The 19478-nt window shown below is 42.2% G+C and overlaps 1 protein-coding gene across 1 annotated transcript; it reads left to right on the top strand.

Annotated features, from left to right (window-relative positions):
- The first annotated feature begins 251 nt into the window (after nucleotides 1-251).
- Nucleotides 252-4449, top strand: LOC125549335 (factor of DNA methylation 1-like). The gene is made up of 6 exons (XM_048712770.2): nucleotides 252-379; nucleotides 1484-1518; nucleotides 1657-1838; nucleotides 2130-2402; nucleotides 2517-2732; nucleotides 3874-4449. The coding sequence occupies exons 2-6, from the start codon at nucleotides 1485-1487 to the stop codon at nucleotides 4156-4158; spliced, it is 990 nt and encodes a 329-aa protein (XP_048568727.1). The 5' UTR covers nucleotides 252-379; nucleotide 1484; the 3' UTR covers nucleotides 4159-4449.
- Nucleotides 4450-19478: the final 15029 nt, after the last annotated feature.

The raw sequence follows: 19478 nt of genomic DNA, 5'->3' as shown, positions 1-19478 counted from the left end.
GTGTTTTATCAAAATTTAGATATAACAATTTTTTAAACCCAAAAGTAATCAACTTAACTCAAAATATTACCTTTATTTATCAAAAGTTAAAATATTACCGTTCACGTGTTTTGGTCCAGGCCAGGCTCAGCCTTGGCATTTCCAGACCGGGCTTTGCTAAGCCTGGTACAAAACCCGGCCCGGCCCATAGTATCATCCAGTTGCGTCACCTTCGCTCATTAACCAAAGCAGTAAGTGGGACTGTGTGGCAGCACAGCCACAGCCCAACCGCGCGAAAGGGGAAAACGGGGGAAGCAGGGGAGAGGCAAAAACCCTCGTCCGCCCACCACCACGGACCACCGCCGTCGCCGTCGCCGTCGCCGGCGATCGACCTCGCGAGGTGAGGCTCTCTTCCCGCTCGCCCCTACTTTGCTACGATCCACGGAGCGTTCGCTGGGTGTTGCATTTGGGTGTCCCGTGCGGCGAGGGTGGACGAATGTACATGTACGGAGCGTCCGCCGTGTGTTTCGCTCCGCCCCCCTCTGCGCGAGAGGACGGCGGCGGAGCGCGCGGGTCGTTCAGTAGTGTAGTGCCGGTTCTCTCTCTCCGACGGTCATCGAGGGGACGGCAAGGCTCCGCCGTTCAGTTCCGTCCAGATCCGCGAGGGTTTACCAATTTCCGTGGCGGACGGAGCTATGTGGTTCTTTGGCTCGAAGATTTTGTACGGCCCAGCTGGATGCTTGGAAGAAACGCACCCTTTTATTGTGCCTGTACATGGATTGCTGCATTGCTAGTTCTATCCGGGCTTTGCATCGACCTGTAGTTAGGTTCAGTTCATTGCAGTCTTGCAGATCCATGCCTTGTTGCGCTTTGGTATGGCCGCGGCCTTTTGCCGTGAAATGCATGCTTTACTTACGGATTTTAGCGCTCAGATCCGTGTGCCTACTGTTGTTGGGCTGAAATGGTTGGAATTAGTCGGTGTTCTTCTGTTTGCAGGGGCTGTTAGTTACTTCACCTTCGCCACCTCTGTTTCTGCGGGTTGGATGTCATATGAACAACATAGGATGAGTCTCCTTCTGATTTGATCGGTTATTTTCGGCCATAGGCGCAACATTAGCTGAAACTTTTCGGTAGTTTGTACTCTGATTTGGGAGATATTTGCTTGGATACAAGCATTTGCTTACCAAGCTCCAAATTAATCCCAAATTTGTCACTTCTCTTTGGGAATTCGTTAGGTAAGACCTTGCCTCTATATAGTCATAAGTAGAAAATGTTGCAATCTGTCAAGTCACGAATGTAGCACAAAAACTGCAGTACGGAGGCATAACCGCAACTTGGCACATTCTTGTCGCTGACAAAAGCTGCAGTTTAGATGTATATATCTAACTTCGTCTATGTAAACCTGTAACTCGGCCTTCTCGGCCTTTCTCTTAATGAAATGAAATCAGCGCTCGCTGTTTTTCGTCAAAAAAGGAAACAATAACCATATTTAACATGTTGACAGGATGTCGGAGCAAACACAGGAGTTCTACGACGAAGGTTTGGGATGATCTTTTGCTATTTACACCATTATATGCACTGATATGGTTTGGTTTTAAGCATGTATGCATCTCTGTGCTCACACTTTGAGCTTTTACATGTTTATTAATCGCCTTTCAAAACGAACGCTTGTATCAGTATTTCACAAGGCTCAGGAGCTTTCTCGTAGATGTTATCAGAGGATTCGTGATAAGAATAAAAAGCTTCGTTTGGAACTGAAGTGCAAGATGTTTGATCTTGACTTAGCATCCAAGAAGCTGGATGAACTAGCTTCACAAAGTATCTCCCAAGAAAGGAAGTATGAGGAAGAGAAAGAACAGGTGTGTGATACCTTGCTTCTGCTATTGAATATCTCCTGGAATTATGGAAGTTTGTTTCTTTTCTTTCTCTCTTTTTTGGGGTCTGCTTAGGATGTTTGATTGCTATTTGCTTCTTTTGCATAGCAGCATTCTGCTTAACTGCTTATTACTGCTGTTCTTTCCCCCCTGTTTTAGTTTTCATCTGATATTCTGTTATTCAATAATACCGTAAAGAAGGATCATAACTTGTTTTTGCAATTTTAGTTTTGAGAAGCTTAGTGATCTGAGTGTTTCTCTGTACTGTTAATGCAGAAGGAGAAACAAGTTGCTCTATTATTTCACATGTTAGAGCAGGAACTGAATGCCAAGCAGAAGCTTGAGTTGGAAACAAAGCAACTGCAGAGCAAATTGGAAGCAGTGAAACCTATGCAAGGTGAAGACTCTGAATCAAAGAAGAAAATGGCTGAACAGAGTGAGGAGCTGCAAGAAAAATATGACAGAGTGGAATCAATTGTTCGGACTTTGATTACCAAGGAAAGACAATCCAATGATGAGTTACAGCTTGCTCGGAAGGCACTGATACGTGTAAGTTACCTCATTGACTGAGCACCTGTCCATGAGATGGTGATGTGTTACTGTTGATGATTTTGCATAACAGCTGAAATCCATTCTCCTTCTGACCTGTTGCATGCTCTACAGGGCTTCCAGGATCTTACAACTGGCCGAACATCTATAGGCATCAAAAAGATGGGCATGCTTAACCTGGAATCACTTGAAAAAGCTTTCAACCAGAGATTGTCAGAACCTGCAGAATCAAGTTATCATGCTGCCTTATTTTGTGAAAAATGGGAGAATGAGATAAGAAATCCAAAATGGCACCCTTTTCAAGCTATCATGGTTGAAGGAAAAGAAATGGTATATATCTCTTTACTGTTGCTACTTCACGATTTGCTTACTCTAATATCGTGTGTCAGTGGTTTCATGGTTGACTTTTGGCTTTGCAAGCATTTCTGCAGTACATGGAGTATTTGTTAATAAACTCTGGTGGAAATTAGAGGTGCTTAGTTTAATTCTCTCTCCAGATTTTCTTAGTTAACCCAAAAGGAACAAAATAGCAGAGAGTAATCTTTTTTGTCATGGTATGCTCCAAATGTTCTTTACCACATGCAGATTTTACAATGAATTATTTAATAGATTGGTTTAGTTTATATAACACTCAAACGTTTAATTCCCTTTTAAGTACAATAGTTAATTTTGTTCCATGGATGCTTGATTACTGAGTCTGTCTATTTAGACGTATATATGTTACCTAAGACACGTACTAAAAATGTGGTGTGACTTTCAAAAAATATAATTTGTGGAGCAATTCCAGGTTTGTCCGTGAGGGCTAGAACTTATGTTAGTGTGTTAGGTAGCTGCTCTGGGTCAGAATATACAGAATCTTATTGAATAAATAGTGATTTGCTCTATATTCAATTGTTGGTTTCTTCTAATTGTCGATTTCCTCTGATATGATCAACTTTATACTATTTTTTTTCTTCAAAAAGTTATATGTCAGTTATGTACCGTTTGCTCAGAGTTATATGTTGAGATGTCGACCGTTTAAAAATGCACGCTAGTCAACTGAATCAGGAATGTGAATTGTTTTCACTGCTTGGGCTTGTTTAGACGACAAAAAGTTGTTGCATAATATTACTGTTACTTCCCATTCTAGATCCAATGCTAGGCTAATTGGGTATATCCTGGCAGGCTTCTGAAATTTATGACATATACGCCGTCTATGAAGCTCCGCCACCATGTGGAAGAGTTGTTTTTCCTGAACATTCTGTAATTCACACCTACCACCTACTTGGAACATTAGTTGTGTTAATTTGACATAACTCTCTGCAATGATATATGACCATACTAATGGAGTATCCGTATCTTAAGTTAATCATAACACGCATGTAACAGCAAGCTTGGCATATCCATGAAATGCAGGCTTTGAAGCTGTGAATAATAGTTTGTTTGGCTTGGAAAAAATGCCGTCCGTCTAACAGTACGTGCTCTGTTGTAGGAAATTCTCTGTGAGGACGACGAGAAGCTCCAGGCTCTGAAAGAAGAACACGGCGAGCAGATCTGTGACTTGGTGACAAAGGCTCTGATCGAAGTCAACAAACACAATCCCAATGGGCGCTATCCTTTCAGCGAGCTGTGGAACTACAAGGAGGACCGGAAAGCGACCCTGGAAGAAGTCGTCGCTTACGTCCAGAACCAATGGCGAGTGGACAGGAGCAAGCTCAAGAGAAAGCGCACCCAAGAAGATGCTGGAAGTACTCAAGTGGAGGACATCAGACGCTGAATCTGCTGGGAGTACCTAAGTGGACATGACGTTATTTTGGCCCCTTAATGGTCAGGTGGCTAGATCATTTCCAGTAAACCTATAACTGTTTAGATGCAGGAGTGGTGTGTAGCATTTGACATGAATGCGTCCTACTCCAGTTATCCTTGGCTTCGGCGGCATCCTGGGGTTTAAAATGAACGCACATTTGCCTTTTGTTTGATTTGGGATTAGTTTCTGAAATTTTTGTTGGAAACATGCATGCCTAACAAGTAATGCCCGTTCTGGTTTCAAGTGGGATTAGTTTGCTGGTATTGTTGGCTCTCTGCATCTCCACTTGGAAATTATTTTCTGAAGATATGAAGACCATCCGGTGTGCTCTGCTCAGGAACATCTATCGTGTCTTTGTCTGACTGTGCAAAAAGTCCAGCGAAGGGAGCTGCTGGCCGTTGTTTGTTACTCCTTTTGTTATGAATTAATTCAACTTCTAGTTTTCCATTAACCCAAAACTTTTTTGATTGTGTCTTAAAGTTAAACTTTATTACGTACTCCCCTTGATTTATATTAATTGTACTTAATTTGCACTAAGTCAGCGACAATTAACATTGCATCAGACATCTACAACAATCTAGTTAGTTTTATTATGTTCATCATAAAAAAGGTATTTGTGTACGACATATTTGCCGGTGTATATATTAACATATTTTTCTATAAATTTTGGTCAAATATAGAGAAATTTGACTTATACATTCAGATTATTTTGAATGGACGGTGTCGAGAACGAGTGTATATGACATCTAATTATGGGAGCTAGAAAGGACAAATAAATGTGTTCTCTATATATCTTCACATTTTTTTTACTAAATAACACCTTTTCTGATTTGTGGGCTACAGGAAAAAAGTTTGTGGCAAAAAGAAACTAAAAAGTAAGCGTTTCTAATCCACATATTCGTATTTTTTTTCATGTACACCGTATACATAAAATATATATTTGAAAGAAATTCACAAGCACATACTACACCTCCATATAAAGTCTATGTCCAATATTTTCAACATTTTTCTTGGGATACAGAAATCCAAAAGTTTTCATTTTTTAAAGAAGCTAGTTCTTTTTTTACCTCATCTTAAAGTAGCGAATCTGGCGGCTCTTAGCCGCCGCGCCCCCGACCCCACTGTACCAATCAACGCGCGGACCCCACCCTCCATATATGGCGGCTGTTGGTCAGTGCCACGTTCGCGCTGACGTGACGGCGGCGCCTTCTCCAGCACTCCTCACCTTCTCCTCATATGGAAAAGTCACGCTTTAGTCAACACTACCCACAGTAGTACACTGCACAACGCCAGAGCTTCGCTCCTCCGTCTCCTCTCTCCTCCCGCTCCATCACACCAAATGTTGAAAATATGAGCAAATTACTATGAGATTTAATCTGAATAAACAAAAGATAAATCATGACTACAGTAGCAAAGATTGAACTAATCATGCGAACTAGCATAACAGATGAGAAGATCGCATCTAAGGCACATACTAGAAATATGAATTCTACCACGATCTCGAACAGGAAGGATAGAATCACATACGATGCAGCGGGAGCAGTACCGCCGGCGTTGACGTTGTCGCCCATATCCTCGAGGATGAGGTTGCCGAGGTCGGGGAAGAAGTCGTCGTTCGCGAAGTCGTCGCTGCCAGCAGTCGCGCGAGTGCGCTCTCCAAAAACCTGACCGCCTCTCTCCCGTACAGGATCACGAGAGGCGGGGTTCCGGAGGCCTGCTGTCCCTTCTCCCGGTGCACGCCGATAGGAGGGATGGAGAAGACTTGCTTGGTGGCGCAATGATTTGGAACGGTGGTGAGAAACCATACGATGCGGCCGCGCGGCGCGGCGCGGCGCGGCGTGACGAGGCGTGGCGTGGTGTGGCGAGGCGAGTACACCCAAAGTCTCATTGGCACATCTCATCATTTAGTTCCAAAACATTGTTTATATACCGGTGCTTAGTGGAGACTGTAAAGTTGAACTTCCACTTAGTGATTTATGCTACACTAGATCACAACTTGAATAGTGGACCATGCCTTGAACTACAAGTTTTCTGCGAGACTAGTTTCACACAAATTCTTGACCGATACTGCGCTGCCGCAAGGCTTCCCCGCGGGTGGAGCATATACGTCATACTCCAGGGCCTTTTCATGAATTTATTAGAGTACACCCAATTCTCACAGACTGTGACGTTAACAGTCAAATTCATATAGATTTGTTCCTCAGAAGATGTTCTATAGGACAATATCTCTGCTTACCCGAATAAACCACTTGGAACACATTAAGATAAGTATCAACCTGCCATACAGATCGGGAGAGTATTGCATCTTCACGGAGTGGGATAGTTAATATAGGGATACTCTCCTCCCAGCTGACCAACAGCTTGTCTCCCACTTCTACTTCACGGGATCTCCGATCACATAGAGTGGGTTACTATTATGGACAACTCATGCGGTGGGTCTCAAACCCATCTCCATCGATGCATTATCTATCACGTTACGTGATAGACCCTTTGTGAAGGGATCTGCCAAGTTTTTCGATGTTTGAATATAATCCAACGTAATAACTCCGGAGTTCCTCAATTTTCTGACAGATTTTAGTCTCCTCTTCACATGCCTTGAGGACTTCATATTGTCCTTAGAACTGTTTATCTTGACGATCATAGTTTGATTATCACAGTTCATCAGGATAGGGGGTATTGATTTTTCAACCATAGGTAAATCCATCAAGAGCTCATGAAGCCACTCTGCTTCAACAGTGGCAGTGTCTAATGCTGTGAGTTCTGCTTTCATAGTTGACCTCGTTAAGATGGTCTGCTTGCAAGACTTCCAGAAAACAGTGCCACCACCAAGTGTAAAAACATAACCACTTGTGGCCTTAATCTCATCAGCATCAGATATCCAGTTTGAGTCACTATAACCCTCCAGTACCCTTGGATACCCGGTGTAGTGAATCCCATAGCTCGCGGTGCCTTTCAAATAGCGCATAACTCTCTCAAGCGCATGCCAATGATCATCTCCCGGTTTTGACACAAACCGACTCAGCTTGCTCACAGCAAACGAGATGTCAGGCCTCGTGGCACTCGCCAAATACATAAGCGAGCCAATAATCTGAGAATACCTCAGTTGATCTCTAGCAATTCGTCAATTCTTTCGAAGCAACACACTAGCATCATATGGAGTTGGAGAAGGCATGCAGTCGTTATACCCAAAACGACGACCTTTCCACATAGTGAGACTGAAGCAGTGTGATCCCACCATTCTCATCTCTCAACAGCTTGTTGTTTAAGATAACATCAGCTACTCCCACTACAAGAAATACGGTCAATTATGACTCCCCATTTTGGTCGTTGATTCGTCATTGTTATCATTTATTGACCTTTTTTTGACAAAATTCAGAAGGTCAACAGTTGGCCGTCAAGAACGAACAAACATGACCTTTTTGGAATTTTTGTCGTAGATAGACTAATGATCAAAATTTCAGAAAGGTCATTACCCATTTGCCTCTGCCACGTAGGATCTGACGTGGCTGAGCCGATGTGGCATTGTTAGTGACCAAATGGAATCGTCATATATTTCATAGCCCAGTCCACCAGCCTACATGGGCCTGGCCCAATTATCATAAATTTCTCAGCCCAATCTACCAGTCTAGCTGACATGGGCCCAGCCCAATACCTATTTTCTCAATTGAATTGGTTTGATTTATTTGGGCTGCCACATTATTTTGTCAAAAGCATGCACATTTCAGGATAGGCCCATTAGAAAACAAATACAATATAATACTATATTTCAGTATATTTCATTTCAGTAACACATCACATGAAATACAATAAATCATCGATCGACTCCTCTACACAGCAGGGTTCAAGGCCCAACAAGTGCACAACAAAATAGTTCTACAAGTGCAAGTGCATAGCAAAAAAGCCCAACAAGTGCACAAGCGCACATCAACATAGATTGGACGAGAAGCACAAATTTTAGCTGTTCACACATAACATCAATGAGAAGCACAAATATCATGTCACTTGTACACGTACTTTATCCCATCACCCAGGCACCAATGTTGTGTCCATCTACTGGATTTGCCACATGGTGATGTTACTACATTAGGGCCATCCCAGCTTCTCCTTGCCCAAATGGAAGGGTGATCTACTGATCGTTGTACTACTCCAGCATCACTCCCCTACCACTGATGGAAGAAGATCAGCTCATCAATCACCTGCACGAGAACAAACCAAGAAGATTAACCTATTTAGCCTATTGTAATTTGTTTCTAAACATGGGCATCAAATCAAAACCAACACTGAATTAACTTGGAAATGCATGTGTACAATTAGCGCATCACATACCTAGTATCTAACTATCAATAGTGGTCAGCATGTAAAAGCCAACTAGTAGTAATTGATGATGAGTAGACACATACAGGAAACAAATTCAGTAGTAATGTGTGTGCTCTTATCCATGGTATCATCAATCTTAACCAAACCAGAGCAAGTAAAGGAGCCAATCTCCATGAGTGAAACAAATTCGATCACAATGGCAATCCATAACATTCGGTAACAACAATAAGAAGGCACTTAAACAGAGAACAGGTTGAATCGTGCATCAATCAAAGTGTATGTTCTTGGTTTCACTAGGTTAGAAGACAGACAGATCAGAAATCGGAGAGACACTGAACATGCGGAAATATGCATGGATTGTCAAAACTTGCATTATCCTACTATCACTAGTACAACAAAGCTGCAGGTTGGCATAGTTCACGAACCATGTACATCATGACAAATACAATACCATCCAATGCTCGACTATGAACAAAATTGAACAATTACACCTCACAAAGGCGGAGCATAGAACCAACAAGCAAGTAGGAGTGGTATAAGAGGATGTGAGGAGCTCACCGGAGGGGGTTGTAGCCTAGGCCGAGCTTCATCACCACGGATGTGGCTAGGGGAATCAGACGAGTCTACCATCATAGGAGCAGCAGCACCACCACCGCCAAAACTGGAATGGCCGGAGCGAATCGCCATCATATGGGTCACCACCACCGAATGATCTTGCAAGGTGTAAAGTCTCCACATTTCAGTACAAACTAGTGGCGTCAAGAAACAAGCAGTAGCACGCACAAGGTAAATTCTAGTGACTGATGATTAGTAGACAAAAACAGGAAATAGATCGCACCAGTAGCAAAGTCCACTACCGCAAGTCCTAAACATTTCATTTAGATCATATATGAGAGTCACTAGTTTCTCCATTCTGAAAGTTGGGACGATAGATGCCTTCAAGTCTGCGAGTGCAAGAGCGAGGTGGGGATCAGTAAATATCAAGGATGTTGTTGTTCTGGGTTAAGCTAAGTAAAAAAATCAAGGGCATAACAGATTCAAGTCAACAAATATTAACATGTGTACATCTTGCGTAGACTATCATCATTTATAAAAGAAATACAAAACAAAATATGCAAAAGCTGTACAATGGTTAAGTGCTCACATTTAAATGCTCAAGATGCAGAACGCTTATTTACAAGTCACAGGAAATGACATTCAGAACGCTTACTTACAGAACTGCCATTATCTACTGTCCTAACAAGTTACATTATTTTAAATTTGTCATCTTGAAGCATCACACTAGCAAATGACATGAAAGATCACAGGAAATAACACTGCCCCTGATCAAGTATACTCTAAGCATCAAAAAAGTCAAACAAGCTCATTGTGCATTTTCTTTTTCAGCATGAGACACAATAAACATAAGTAACCACTAGGAAAATAACTTACTATCTACAGGCCCTATTATTAGCAACAAGAACATTAGGCATTGAAGAACAATATATTTCCAATGCAATCCGTTAGCGTAACACACCCTGCCACTCCAATCATCTCATGACCCAATAAAATGTCTAGAAAATCTATTGAATGGCATCAGTCCTAAATTCTATCTGGTGTGCTAGTAAATCTGGACGATCGATGAACATGAAACATATCAAGAAAAACAGTACACAAGGCATCAACCTAATTTCAGCAAGCAAATTAACTCAATTTAAAGAGATAGATGACAACTAAAAACTAACACTGAATCTATAAGGTTCAGTACAACAGAGTTGGGGCAGAGCCACTGTACAATACTGTATCGAGGCAGCAACCTAAGTTCAGTAAGCAAATTAACTGAATTGAAAGAGATAAATCTTGTTTGCTTCTTTGCACCCCACACTCTACTCCACTACATATGTACTAGAACTAATTTGCAATCAACCCTGAATAGTAAGTAGAGTAGATTTCAAAAATCTGGAACTAAACTAACCTAATTAATCACAACAAGGTGGCATGCATAGAAATCTGGAACTAAACTAAGAACTTCAAATTAAAAGAGGAGAAGCAAAGGTTCAGGAATTAGTTGGTCCCCTGCCGACGCATTGGTTGTCGAGGTTGAGGAGGTCGTGTCCATGGCCGCACCATCGACCTGAGCTGCAACCCAACATCCACCGCAGACCCGTCTTTGCGCTCGAAAGAGACGACCGCTTCAGACCCCTCCTAGCTCCCCTCCGATGGTGGTCTCCTCCTCGTTCATCCGCCTTGCTATGGCTTCAGGGTGGCAGGCCAGGCCGTCCCTTGTCACTGGGCGTCGTCGTCCACGACCAGATCTAGCCACTCCATGGCGTCCGGGCAGGCGAGGAAGTGGCCATCCTGTCCATGGCGTCTCGGTGCTCGAGCGATGACGGATCAGAGAGTTAGAGGGGATGTGGTAAAGAAGGTAAGGAAGGAGGGATGTGGCGAGGGAACAGAGGGGATCTGACTCACCGGAGCAATGCTGGAGCCACACCAGCTAGGCGGTGGCCCAAACCCTAGTGGATCATGAGGGTCGCGCGAAGAGGGAGCCCCCCTCATTTGCGGGGACCAGCACGGAGGTGGCCCTGGTCGGGACGGACGAGGCCCGCGCCAGGCCCTGCTGGACTATCATGCCTTCGTCGTCGGAGTAGAATGAGGAGGCGGCCTTGGATGAGGCGAGGAGGGCGACGAGCGGGGAGGAGGCCGCTGCGCCCTGAGTGCGGCCGCGGTGGCGTCGCGCGTGCACGAGCGGGAGAGGATGGAGTGGCAGCAAGATTGCATCTGGGGCGGCGACGATGGAGTGGGAGGGGATAGGGTTTGGGTGGTTGGGCTGCTCGGGGGGTGGGGGTTCTTTTTCTTTCTTTCTCTTTTTTGTTTAGATAAATGGGATGGATGGATGGATGGATGGATGCTATGCCATCAATCCATGACACAAACATTTCAACCAATGAGAACAAAGCTTAGTTAATTGTGTTTTTCTATTTGTTTCTCTTGTATTTTTTACACAAGGGTGCATTTTGGAATGACATAATTTGTTCAAATTATATCATGCTTTGCATAGGGGTGCGTTTTGGAACGGCAAACAATGTTGCCTAAGGAAGTTTTCATTTTCTTTTGACAAAAAAAACCATTTTCCATTTTTTGAGTGCCCCAAATGAGTTTTTTTGTGAAGGACCTACCATATATTTGTTGAAAAATTGGACAAAATTATTTTCCTAAAATATTAGGACACATTTTATGCACAATTGACCAAATGGTTGGGTGTCAGAAGTTTTGATCCACCTCTCGTGAAAAAGACAAATTTCCGCCGATTCAGCTGGAAGCGGGTCAAATTTGAACTGCAGCTGCCTTATAGTTTGTTCTTTATTTTTTTCAAAAATCATTTCTAGGTACATAAGTATCTATTTCATCATAGAAACACCAAAAAATTTCCAATATTAAACCACTAGCTAGGAACGGTCATGCGTGCCGTTATGACCGTATTTTGAAACGAGCATGAAAAATTAAAAAAAACAAAAAAATGGAAAACCTTCGCATTGTGTCATTATATGTGGCCAAGTTACCAGGAAAAATAATAAACTTGTAATACGGTAATTATTTTAAAAAACTGTTCTTAGAAACGAGCTATCATGTGTCGAGATCAATGGCTTTCAAGCCAAATGATCAATCTTATGCCCACATTCATGGCCTGGTTTGTTCAAATGATCTCATATTGTGCACAAGGGTGCATATTGGAATGGCAAACAATGTTGCCTAAGGAATTTTTCATTTTCTTTGAGCGAAAAAATCATTTTCCATTTTCTGAGTGCCCAAAATGAGATTTTTTTTGTGAAGGACCTGCCATATATTTGTTGCAAATTTGGACCAAATTAATTTTCTAAAATACTATGACACATTTAATGCAAAATTGACCAAATGGTTGGGTGTCAAAAGCTTTTATCCACCTCTCGTGAAAAAGACAATTTTTTGCCGATTCAGTTCGAAGCGGGTCAAATTTGAACTGCAGCTGCCTCATAGTTTGCTCTTTATTTTTTCCAAAAAATCATTTCTAGGTATATAAGTATCTATTTCATCACAGAAACACCAAAAAATTTCCAATATTAAACCACTAGCTAGGAACGTCATGCATGCCGTTATGACCGCATTTTGAAACGAGCATGAAAAATTCAAAAAAAATGGAAAGCCTTCGCATTGTGTCATTATATGTGGCCAAGTTACCAGGAAAAATAATAAACTTGTAATACGATAATTATTTTAAAAAAGTGTTCTCAGACATTGCATATTTTTTGTACATATGGTAATCATTTTCTTTATACACATGTAAGATTTTCAAATGGTTGGTTAACATTTTTCAAACATTTTATGGAAGTATAAATAATAAACAAAAGTAAAAAAAGAATGAACGAACAAAAAACAGACCAAAAAACGAGCCGCGGCCCAGTAGTTGGCCCACTCGACGGACGAAAAATATAAAAGAAAAAATGTGCCCTTGTCCCACCAAGGCCCAAGCCCACTCGACACTACCCATTAAATAAGTTACGGGCGAGAATGTACCAGTGTCTTTGTTACGGTGTGGTGGTTAATCTCCTTAGGGGAACTCGACTGGTAGCTAGTTCGAATCACGTGGTGTGGTTTCTTTTTTGCTTTATTCACCTTTGCGCGCCGGTCCTTTTTTCTTTGAGAGTGGCGTTTTGGCGCGGTGGACTTTCTTTTTTGCTTTATTCACCTTTGTAGGACGGGTCTTTTTTTTCTTTGAGAGTGGCATTTTGGATCTTAGATGTAGATACACCTATTATGAAATATGTATAGAAAATATCGCGTGTGTACATCTGGACGTCCTATGTTCGCACAAAAAATTTCGGTGAACAAGGTCATTTTTGTTGCATGTGTAAAAAAGATTATAAATGGCTTGTGAATAGCTGTAATCAAGCATCGAAAATTGTCTTTTTTACACAAGCCATAAAAATGTCATTTTTCATCGAAACTTGGTGCACACACATATAGTGTCCGAATTTACATGCGGGATTTTTTCTCGAATTTTTTTAACTTTTTAAAATATGTATTTAGACATGGGTGCATATACACCTATGAGCCAAAGTGAATTTTCGCCTTTTTCTGCTTTATTCACCTTTGTGGGACGGGTCCCACATGTCATTTGTATTGTGTTAGTTGGCCCCGTCTGTAAATGTAGACCTAGTTTAGTCAACAAGTCAATCTATGAACGGACTGATGCTACTACCGACAAATAAGCCAAAATGACACGACACATAGGTAAAATTGATGATGTGGATGTCCAGTCATCCATGTTACAACACCATGACCATCTGGATTGGTCGTAATCAGCTAGAAATAAGGCTGTCGACCACTGTTGTCTGCTTATGACCATTTTGTGTAAGGCAATTACGACCTTTTTGACCAAAATAGTTACTATGGTTTATGGTTTCGACTCTTCTAAATAGGCCACGACCAATTGGATCGAAATGGTCATAGATTTATGACGATTTCTTCCACGGTCACTGCCAGAAGGTCATAATTGAGCATATTTCTTGTAGTGTCCTAAATCCTTCATCTCAAAACAGCGAGATAAGAAATCCTTAACCTCCTTGATTAAATCAAGTTTGGTTCCAAAGATCAATATGTCGTCGACATACAGACAAAGAATAACTCCTTCGCCCCCACCATGGCAATAGTACACACACTTGTCACCATCGTTTACTACAAAGCCGACAGCAGTTAATGTTCTTTCGAACTTCTCATGCCACTCCTTAGGAGCTTGTTTAAGGCCATATAAAGACTTCAATAACTTGCACACCTTTCCTTCCTGACCAGGTACACTACTATGAAAATGCTTACCAGTAGCGCCGGTTTTTGTGCTACCAGTAGCACTGGCACCAGCGCTACTGCTAAGACGCTACAGCTATTTTGTAGCAGTAGCGTGTTTTTAGGCCAGCGCTACTGGTAAGTTCAACTACTAGTAGCGCGTTTTTAGGCCAGCGCTACTGGTAAGTTCAACTACTAGTAGCGCGTTTTTAGGCCAGCACTACTGCTAACTTTTATGTTTTTTTAGCATTTTGGCGCTATACATGTTTAAACAGATATATATTTTATACAATAATAACTCATCATGAACTAGTATGTTTAAATAGCATATTCATTACCACTTGTCATCACCATCAAACAATGTTCGTCAATGAGACATCATATAACAAGTTGGTCACTAGTCATAATCACAACTCCTCCTCCTCATCATCATCAACTCTAACACATTGTAGCACATAGAAACACATTCTAGCTACGACCTACTCCTCTCATAGGACCTACTCTACCCTCTCTTAGGTAAAATATCATAAAACAAGATAGGCATTGACGCTGCATTAAGGAAAATTGACTCTCCATAATAAAGAACGGAGATCATCTTGTCTCCAAGTCTTGGCCTACGCACAATGTTGCTTCCAAGTAGCTCTGTACGATGGTTCAAACACTTTTTGAAATCGTCTATTATCATGGCTTCCTCGCTTTTAGAAATCCAGTATGGACAGGAGTGATGTGGATACTGCGGCTGACCTGGCTGCCGTGGCCGTAAGCTCATAACATTAACGCGACCTCTCGTCAACATTAGATGGGGCACACAATCCATCGGGATTTTCTGTTCAAAAACATAGTAATAACTTTGTAGTTAGCAATATAGTTTAGTTTTAGAAGAATTTATGCAAAAGATGCACGGATGTCGTAATAGTAGAAAATCTTACCATGATATCTCCATTGATGTTACCGTAGTTCAACATGTGCACTAGTGGCACATATTGACCATAATGTGAAGGAGTTTGATAATAGCTATTGTAATTCTCAATATCAGTAAAAAATGCGATAAGACCATCTTGCTCCTTATAAGTTAATTGTGCTTCATCATTGTAGTAGTAGGTTCTATCTAGCATTTTCCGTACATTTTTTGAAGAATGAAAATAAGCTGTCAATGGAAATAAATTGTCAAATATTTTGAAATAAAAAATATAAATTACTTAGTAAATATGTTTAAGAAACTCACACAGCGGTAGAACTGGAAGCGTGTCAACAAGGACCCAAATGGTCATATCATTTTCGTTGATGTCAGGATCACCAAGATCGAAGGTGAGAAGCATACCCTCATGAAAATCATACACCTTGCAAAGGGCTTCCCAATTCAGGCAACCAAAATTGGATGAGTTCACAGAATTGTATAGATTTATAGCAAAATCATAACCATGATGGGTCCTTAGTTGAATTATCTTTGTCTCCATTCTTTCATGATCTTCAAAACCCATCTTCTCCAAGACATAGCGTCTTGCATGGCATGGGATAAGCTAGTCGAATTGTAAAAGACGGAAATTACACGTTGAAGAAGCAGAGAAGTCATGCAAAAAATAAAAAAAAACACTTGTCATCGTTGCGTACCGTTTCAACATCGAAGGTCTCTTGGAGCTTGATGCTGAAGCGCCGACCTTCTACCAAGTGAGGCCTGTCGCACAGACTGCGCTTATCTTCGCAGTACTCGCACATAGCAAATTCCCTTTCGTCGTCAGACATTTCCTAATAGGTAATTAATAATCCATCATCGAATACATATATAGTAGTTTGTAGCAAAGATCATCATATAACAACTAAAACACCTAAATTTTTTAGTTTGTAGTAGTTTGTAGCAAATATCATCATATAATCCATCATGAATACATATATAGTAGTTTGTAGCACACACCGCGCTCATCTTTTGCATTCAATAAGCAAATAACTAATAGGTAATTAATAATCCATCATCGAATACATATATAGTAGTTTGTAGCAAAGATCATCATATAATATCACTAATACATCTCGAATAATAGCTCCTCTAGGTTCAGTGGGCCGCGGTGTACACCCAAAGAGAAGGAACCATCACCGGATCATAGCTCCAGTGAGATCCCCAAATAATCTGCCAGGTATTCGAGAACCGGCCGTTCGCCAACACAACCAAGTAGCGCTGGACGTGCGCGTTCTCCTCCGTGACACGGTGCTGTACCACCTGCGCGGGGGACTCAAGCCTCTCCACCGATGCAGGCCCACGTGACCGCCACCAAAGAAGCTCTGGGTCGACGACGGGCTGGCTCCTGACTAAACTGCGCTCACGAGAAGGTAGCACAACCCAGTACCAGCCCGGCGGAGCCCAGTCCCGGACATGGCCCCTCGGCTCAACCAAGAGTCCTCCGCCGAGTCGACGACGGGGATGCGGGATAGGCATCGTCGACGTCGAGAACTAAATGCTTAATTATGAAAACAAAATTAATAAACACTTAGCAAAATTTGGCATGACCTTTGCTAAAAATAGGACATATCGAGCGCCTGAAATTTTCCAGAACGTAAACGAATCGACATTTCTGGCAAAACATAGGCCACTCGGAAAAATATGACATGTCCAAAATGTGACATGTTCAAAATATGATATGTCCACTACAAATTTGCATATAACAGGAAAAATTGCTTTAACTAAAAAAATAACAACAATTGCTTTAATTAAAAAGATACCTACAATTCTGTTAACTACACCTAAAACAACTAAAACACCTAAAATTCTGTTAACTACACCTAAAACAACCAAAAACACCTAAATTCTATTAACTACACCTAATTAAAAACCTAGCTAAATTTCTGTCCTAACTTTAAAACGTAGCTAAATTTAAAAACCTAGGTTTCATACGAATTAACTAGGGTTCATACCTAATTATTCTAATAACCTACATTTTTTCAACTACATAGGATTCAAAATAACTACTCTAATAACTATAACTAGCTAGGGGGAGGGAGGAGGAGGAAGGAGAGGGAGGAGTACCTCTCGGTACGGTGGAGGAGGGCCGGCGTGGGAGGAGAGCCGGCGCGGGGGCTGGGGCGGCCGGCGGGGGAGGGCGGCCGGCGAGGAGGAGGGCCGGCGTGGGCGAGGGCGGCCGAAGCAGCAGGGAGGAGGGCCGGCCCGGGGGACGGCAGCGTGCGGGTCGACAGCGGCACGCGGGGGATTGAGAGGGAGGAGTGTGGAGAGTGTGAGTGAGCTTTAGTGAGACATGAGGCAGGCCGGGCCGGGGGCGTGCGGGGGGAGAGGGAGTGGGCTTAGCAACAGCGCGGGCAATGGGCCAGTGCTACTGCTAAGCCCACTAGCTGTAGCGCTGGTGCAAAACACATGCTACAGCTAAGTGGCCTGCCCTTTGGCCCCGGCGGCCCGCTAAACAGCAGCGCGGCCTGCGCCAACCAGCGCTGCTACTACTCACTAGAAGTAGCGCCCGTTCTGGCCGGTGCTACTGGTAAATACCAGTAGCGTGTGTGCCCAAACAGGCGCTACTACTAAAATTCTATGTATAAGCATTTTCCTAGTAGTGGTACTACAAAACCATCTGGCTGATCCATATAAATTTCCTCCTTTAACTCTCCATTGAAGAAAGCCGTCTTAACGTCCATTTGATGAACGAGAAGACCATGTGAGGCAGCCAGTGATAGTAGCACCCGAATTGTGGTCAGTCTAGCCACTGGTGAGTAAGTATCAAAGAAGTCTTCACCTTCTTTCTGGGTATAACCCTTAGCCACAAGCCGTGCCTTGTACTTTTCTATCGTACCATCAGGTCTAAGCTTCTTCTTGAACACACACTTACATCCTACAGGTTTGCACCCATAAGGACGGTCAGTGATCTCCTAGGTTCCGTTAGCTAAGATGGAATCCATCTCGCTACATACAGCTTCCTTCTAGTAGTCAGCATCAGGAGATGCATAGACTTCTGAAATAGTCCTGGGTGTGTCATCCACGAGGTACACAATGAAATCATCACCAAAGGACTTTACAGTCCTCTATCTCTTACTCCTCATAGGAGTTCCATTCTCACCCTCCACAGGATTCTCAACGTGTTCCATCGCAATGGTGGGTTCAGGAATTATAACGAATTCCTCACTAGATGGAGTAGGTATCTTCTGATTTGATGAACTCGACATATCCTTCATAGGAAATATGTCCTCAAAGAAAGTTGCATCATTCAACTCCATAATCATACCAACATGCATGTCGGATACCTCAGATTTTATTATCAAAAATCTATAGCCGATGCTATGAAAAGCATAGCCCAGAAGAACACAATCCACGGTTTTTGGTCCAAGCTTGCGCTTCTTGGGAATTGGTATATTGACTTTCGCCAAACAACCCCAAGTACGTAGGTAAGAGAGTTTCAATCTTTTCCTTTCCCATTCCTCAAATGGAGTCATGGTCTTATGCTTTGTGGGAACTTGGTTTAGGACATGACACGCAGTCATTAGCGCCTCCCCCCACCATTCCTTGGAAAGACCCGATGTGTCTAACATGGTGTTAACCATATCAGTTAGAATTCAGTTCTTTCTTTCGTCTGCCCCATTTGACTGAGGTGAGTAGGGAGGTGTCCCCTCATGGATTATACAATGTTCCACACAAAACAGATCAAATTCATTGTAAAAATACTCTCCACCACGATCGGACCTAAGCCGTTTAATTTTTTGATCAAGTTGGTTCTCTGCCTCAGCTTTATAGTTTTTGAAGAAAGTTAAAGCCTCATCTTTAGATTTCAGAAGATACACATAACAATATCTAGTGGAGTCATCAATCAACGTCATGAAGTATCTCTTTCCACCTTTTGTCAACACACCATTCATATCACAAAGATCAGAATGTATAAGCTCTAGTGGCGCCAAGTCTCTTGCCTCTGCAGCCTTATGGGACTTGCGAGGTTGCTTAGCTTGCACACATACTTGGCACTTAGAGCCTTTGACAGTAGAGATTTTCGGAATTAAATTCATATTGGCTAGCCGCATCATGCAACCAAAGTTAATGTGACAAAGTCGTGAATGCCAAATATCAGACTCATTATTGTGGCAAACATTATTAATAACTTTAGTGCAAACATCTGACAAAGACAAGCGGAACAAGCCTCCGCTCTCATAGCCTTTTCCAACAAATTGTCCATACTTAGAAATTACAA

Source organism: Triticum urartu, chromosome 3A, assembly GCF_056163025.1.
Source record: "Triticum urartu cultivar PI428250 chromosome 3A, HENAU_Tu73, whole genome shotgun sequence".
In the NCBI taxonomy this organism is placed as follows: Eukaryota; Viridiplantae; Streptophyta; class Magnoliopsida; order Poales; family Poaceae; genus Triticum; species Triticum urartu.
Note: the sequence above shows the minus strand (reverse complement) of the source record. Positions and strands in the feature narration are given on the sequence as shown.

Bases quoted from the DNA above. Each gene is read 5' to 3' on its own strand.
- LOC125549335 (XM_048712770.2), top strand. From the start codon at position 1,485: ATGTCGGAGCAAACACAGGAGTTCTACGACGAAG. The intron at 1,519-1,656 runs GTTTGGGATGAT...CGCTTGTATCAG, and splicing joins ACAGGAGTTCTACGACGAAG to TATTTCACAAGGCTCAGGAG. The intron at 2,733-3,873 runs GTATATATCTCT...GCTCTGTTGTAG, and splicing joins TGGTTGAAGGAAAAGAAATG to GAAATTCTCTGTGAGGACGA.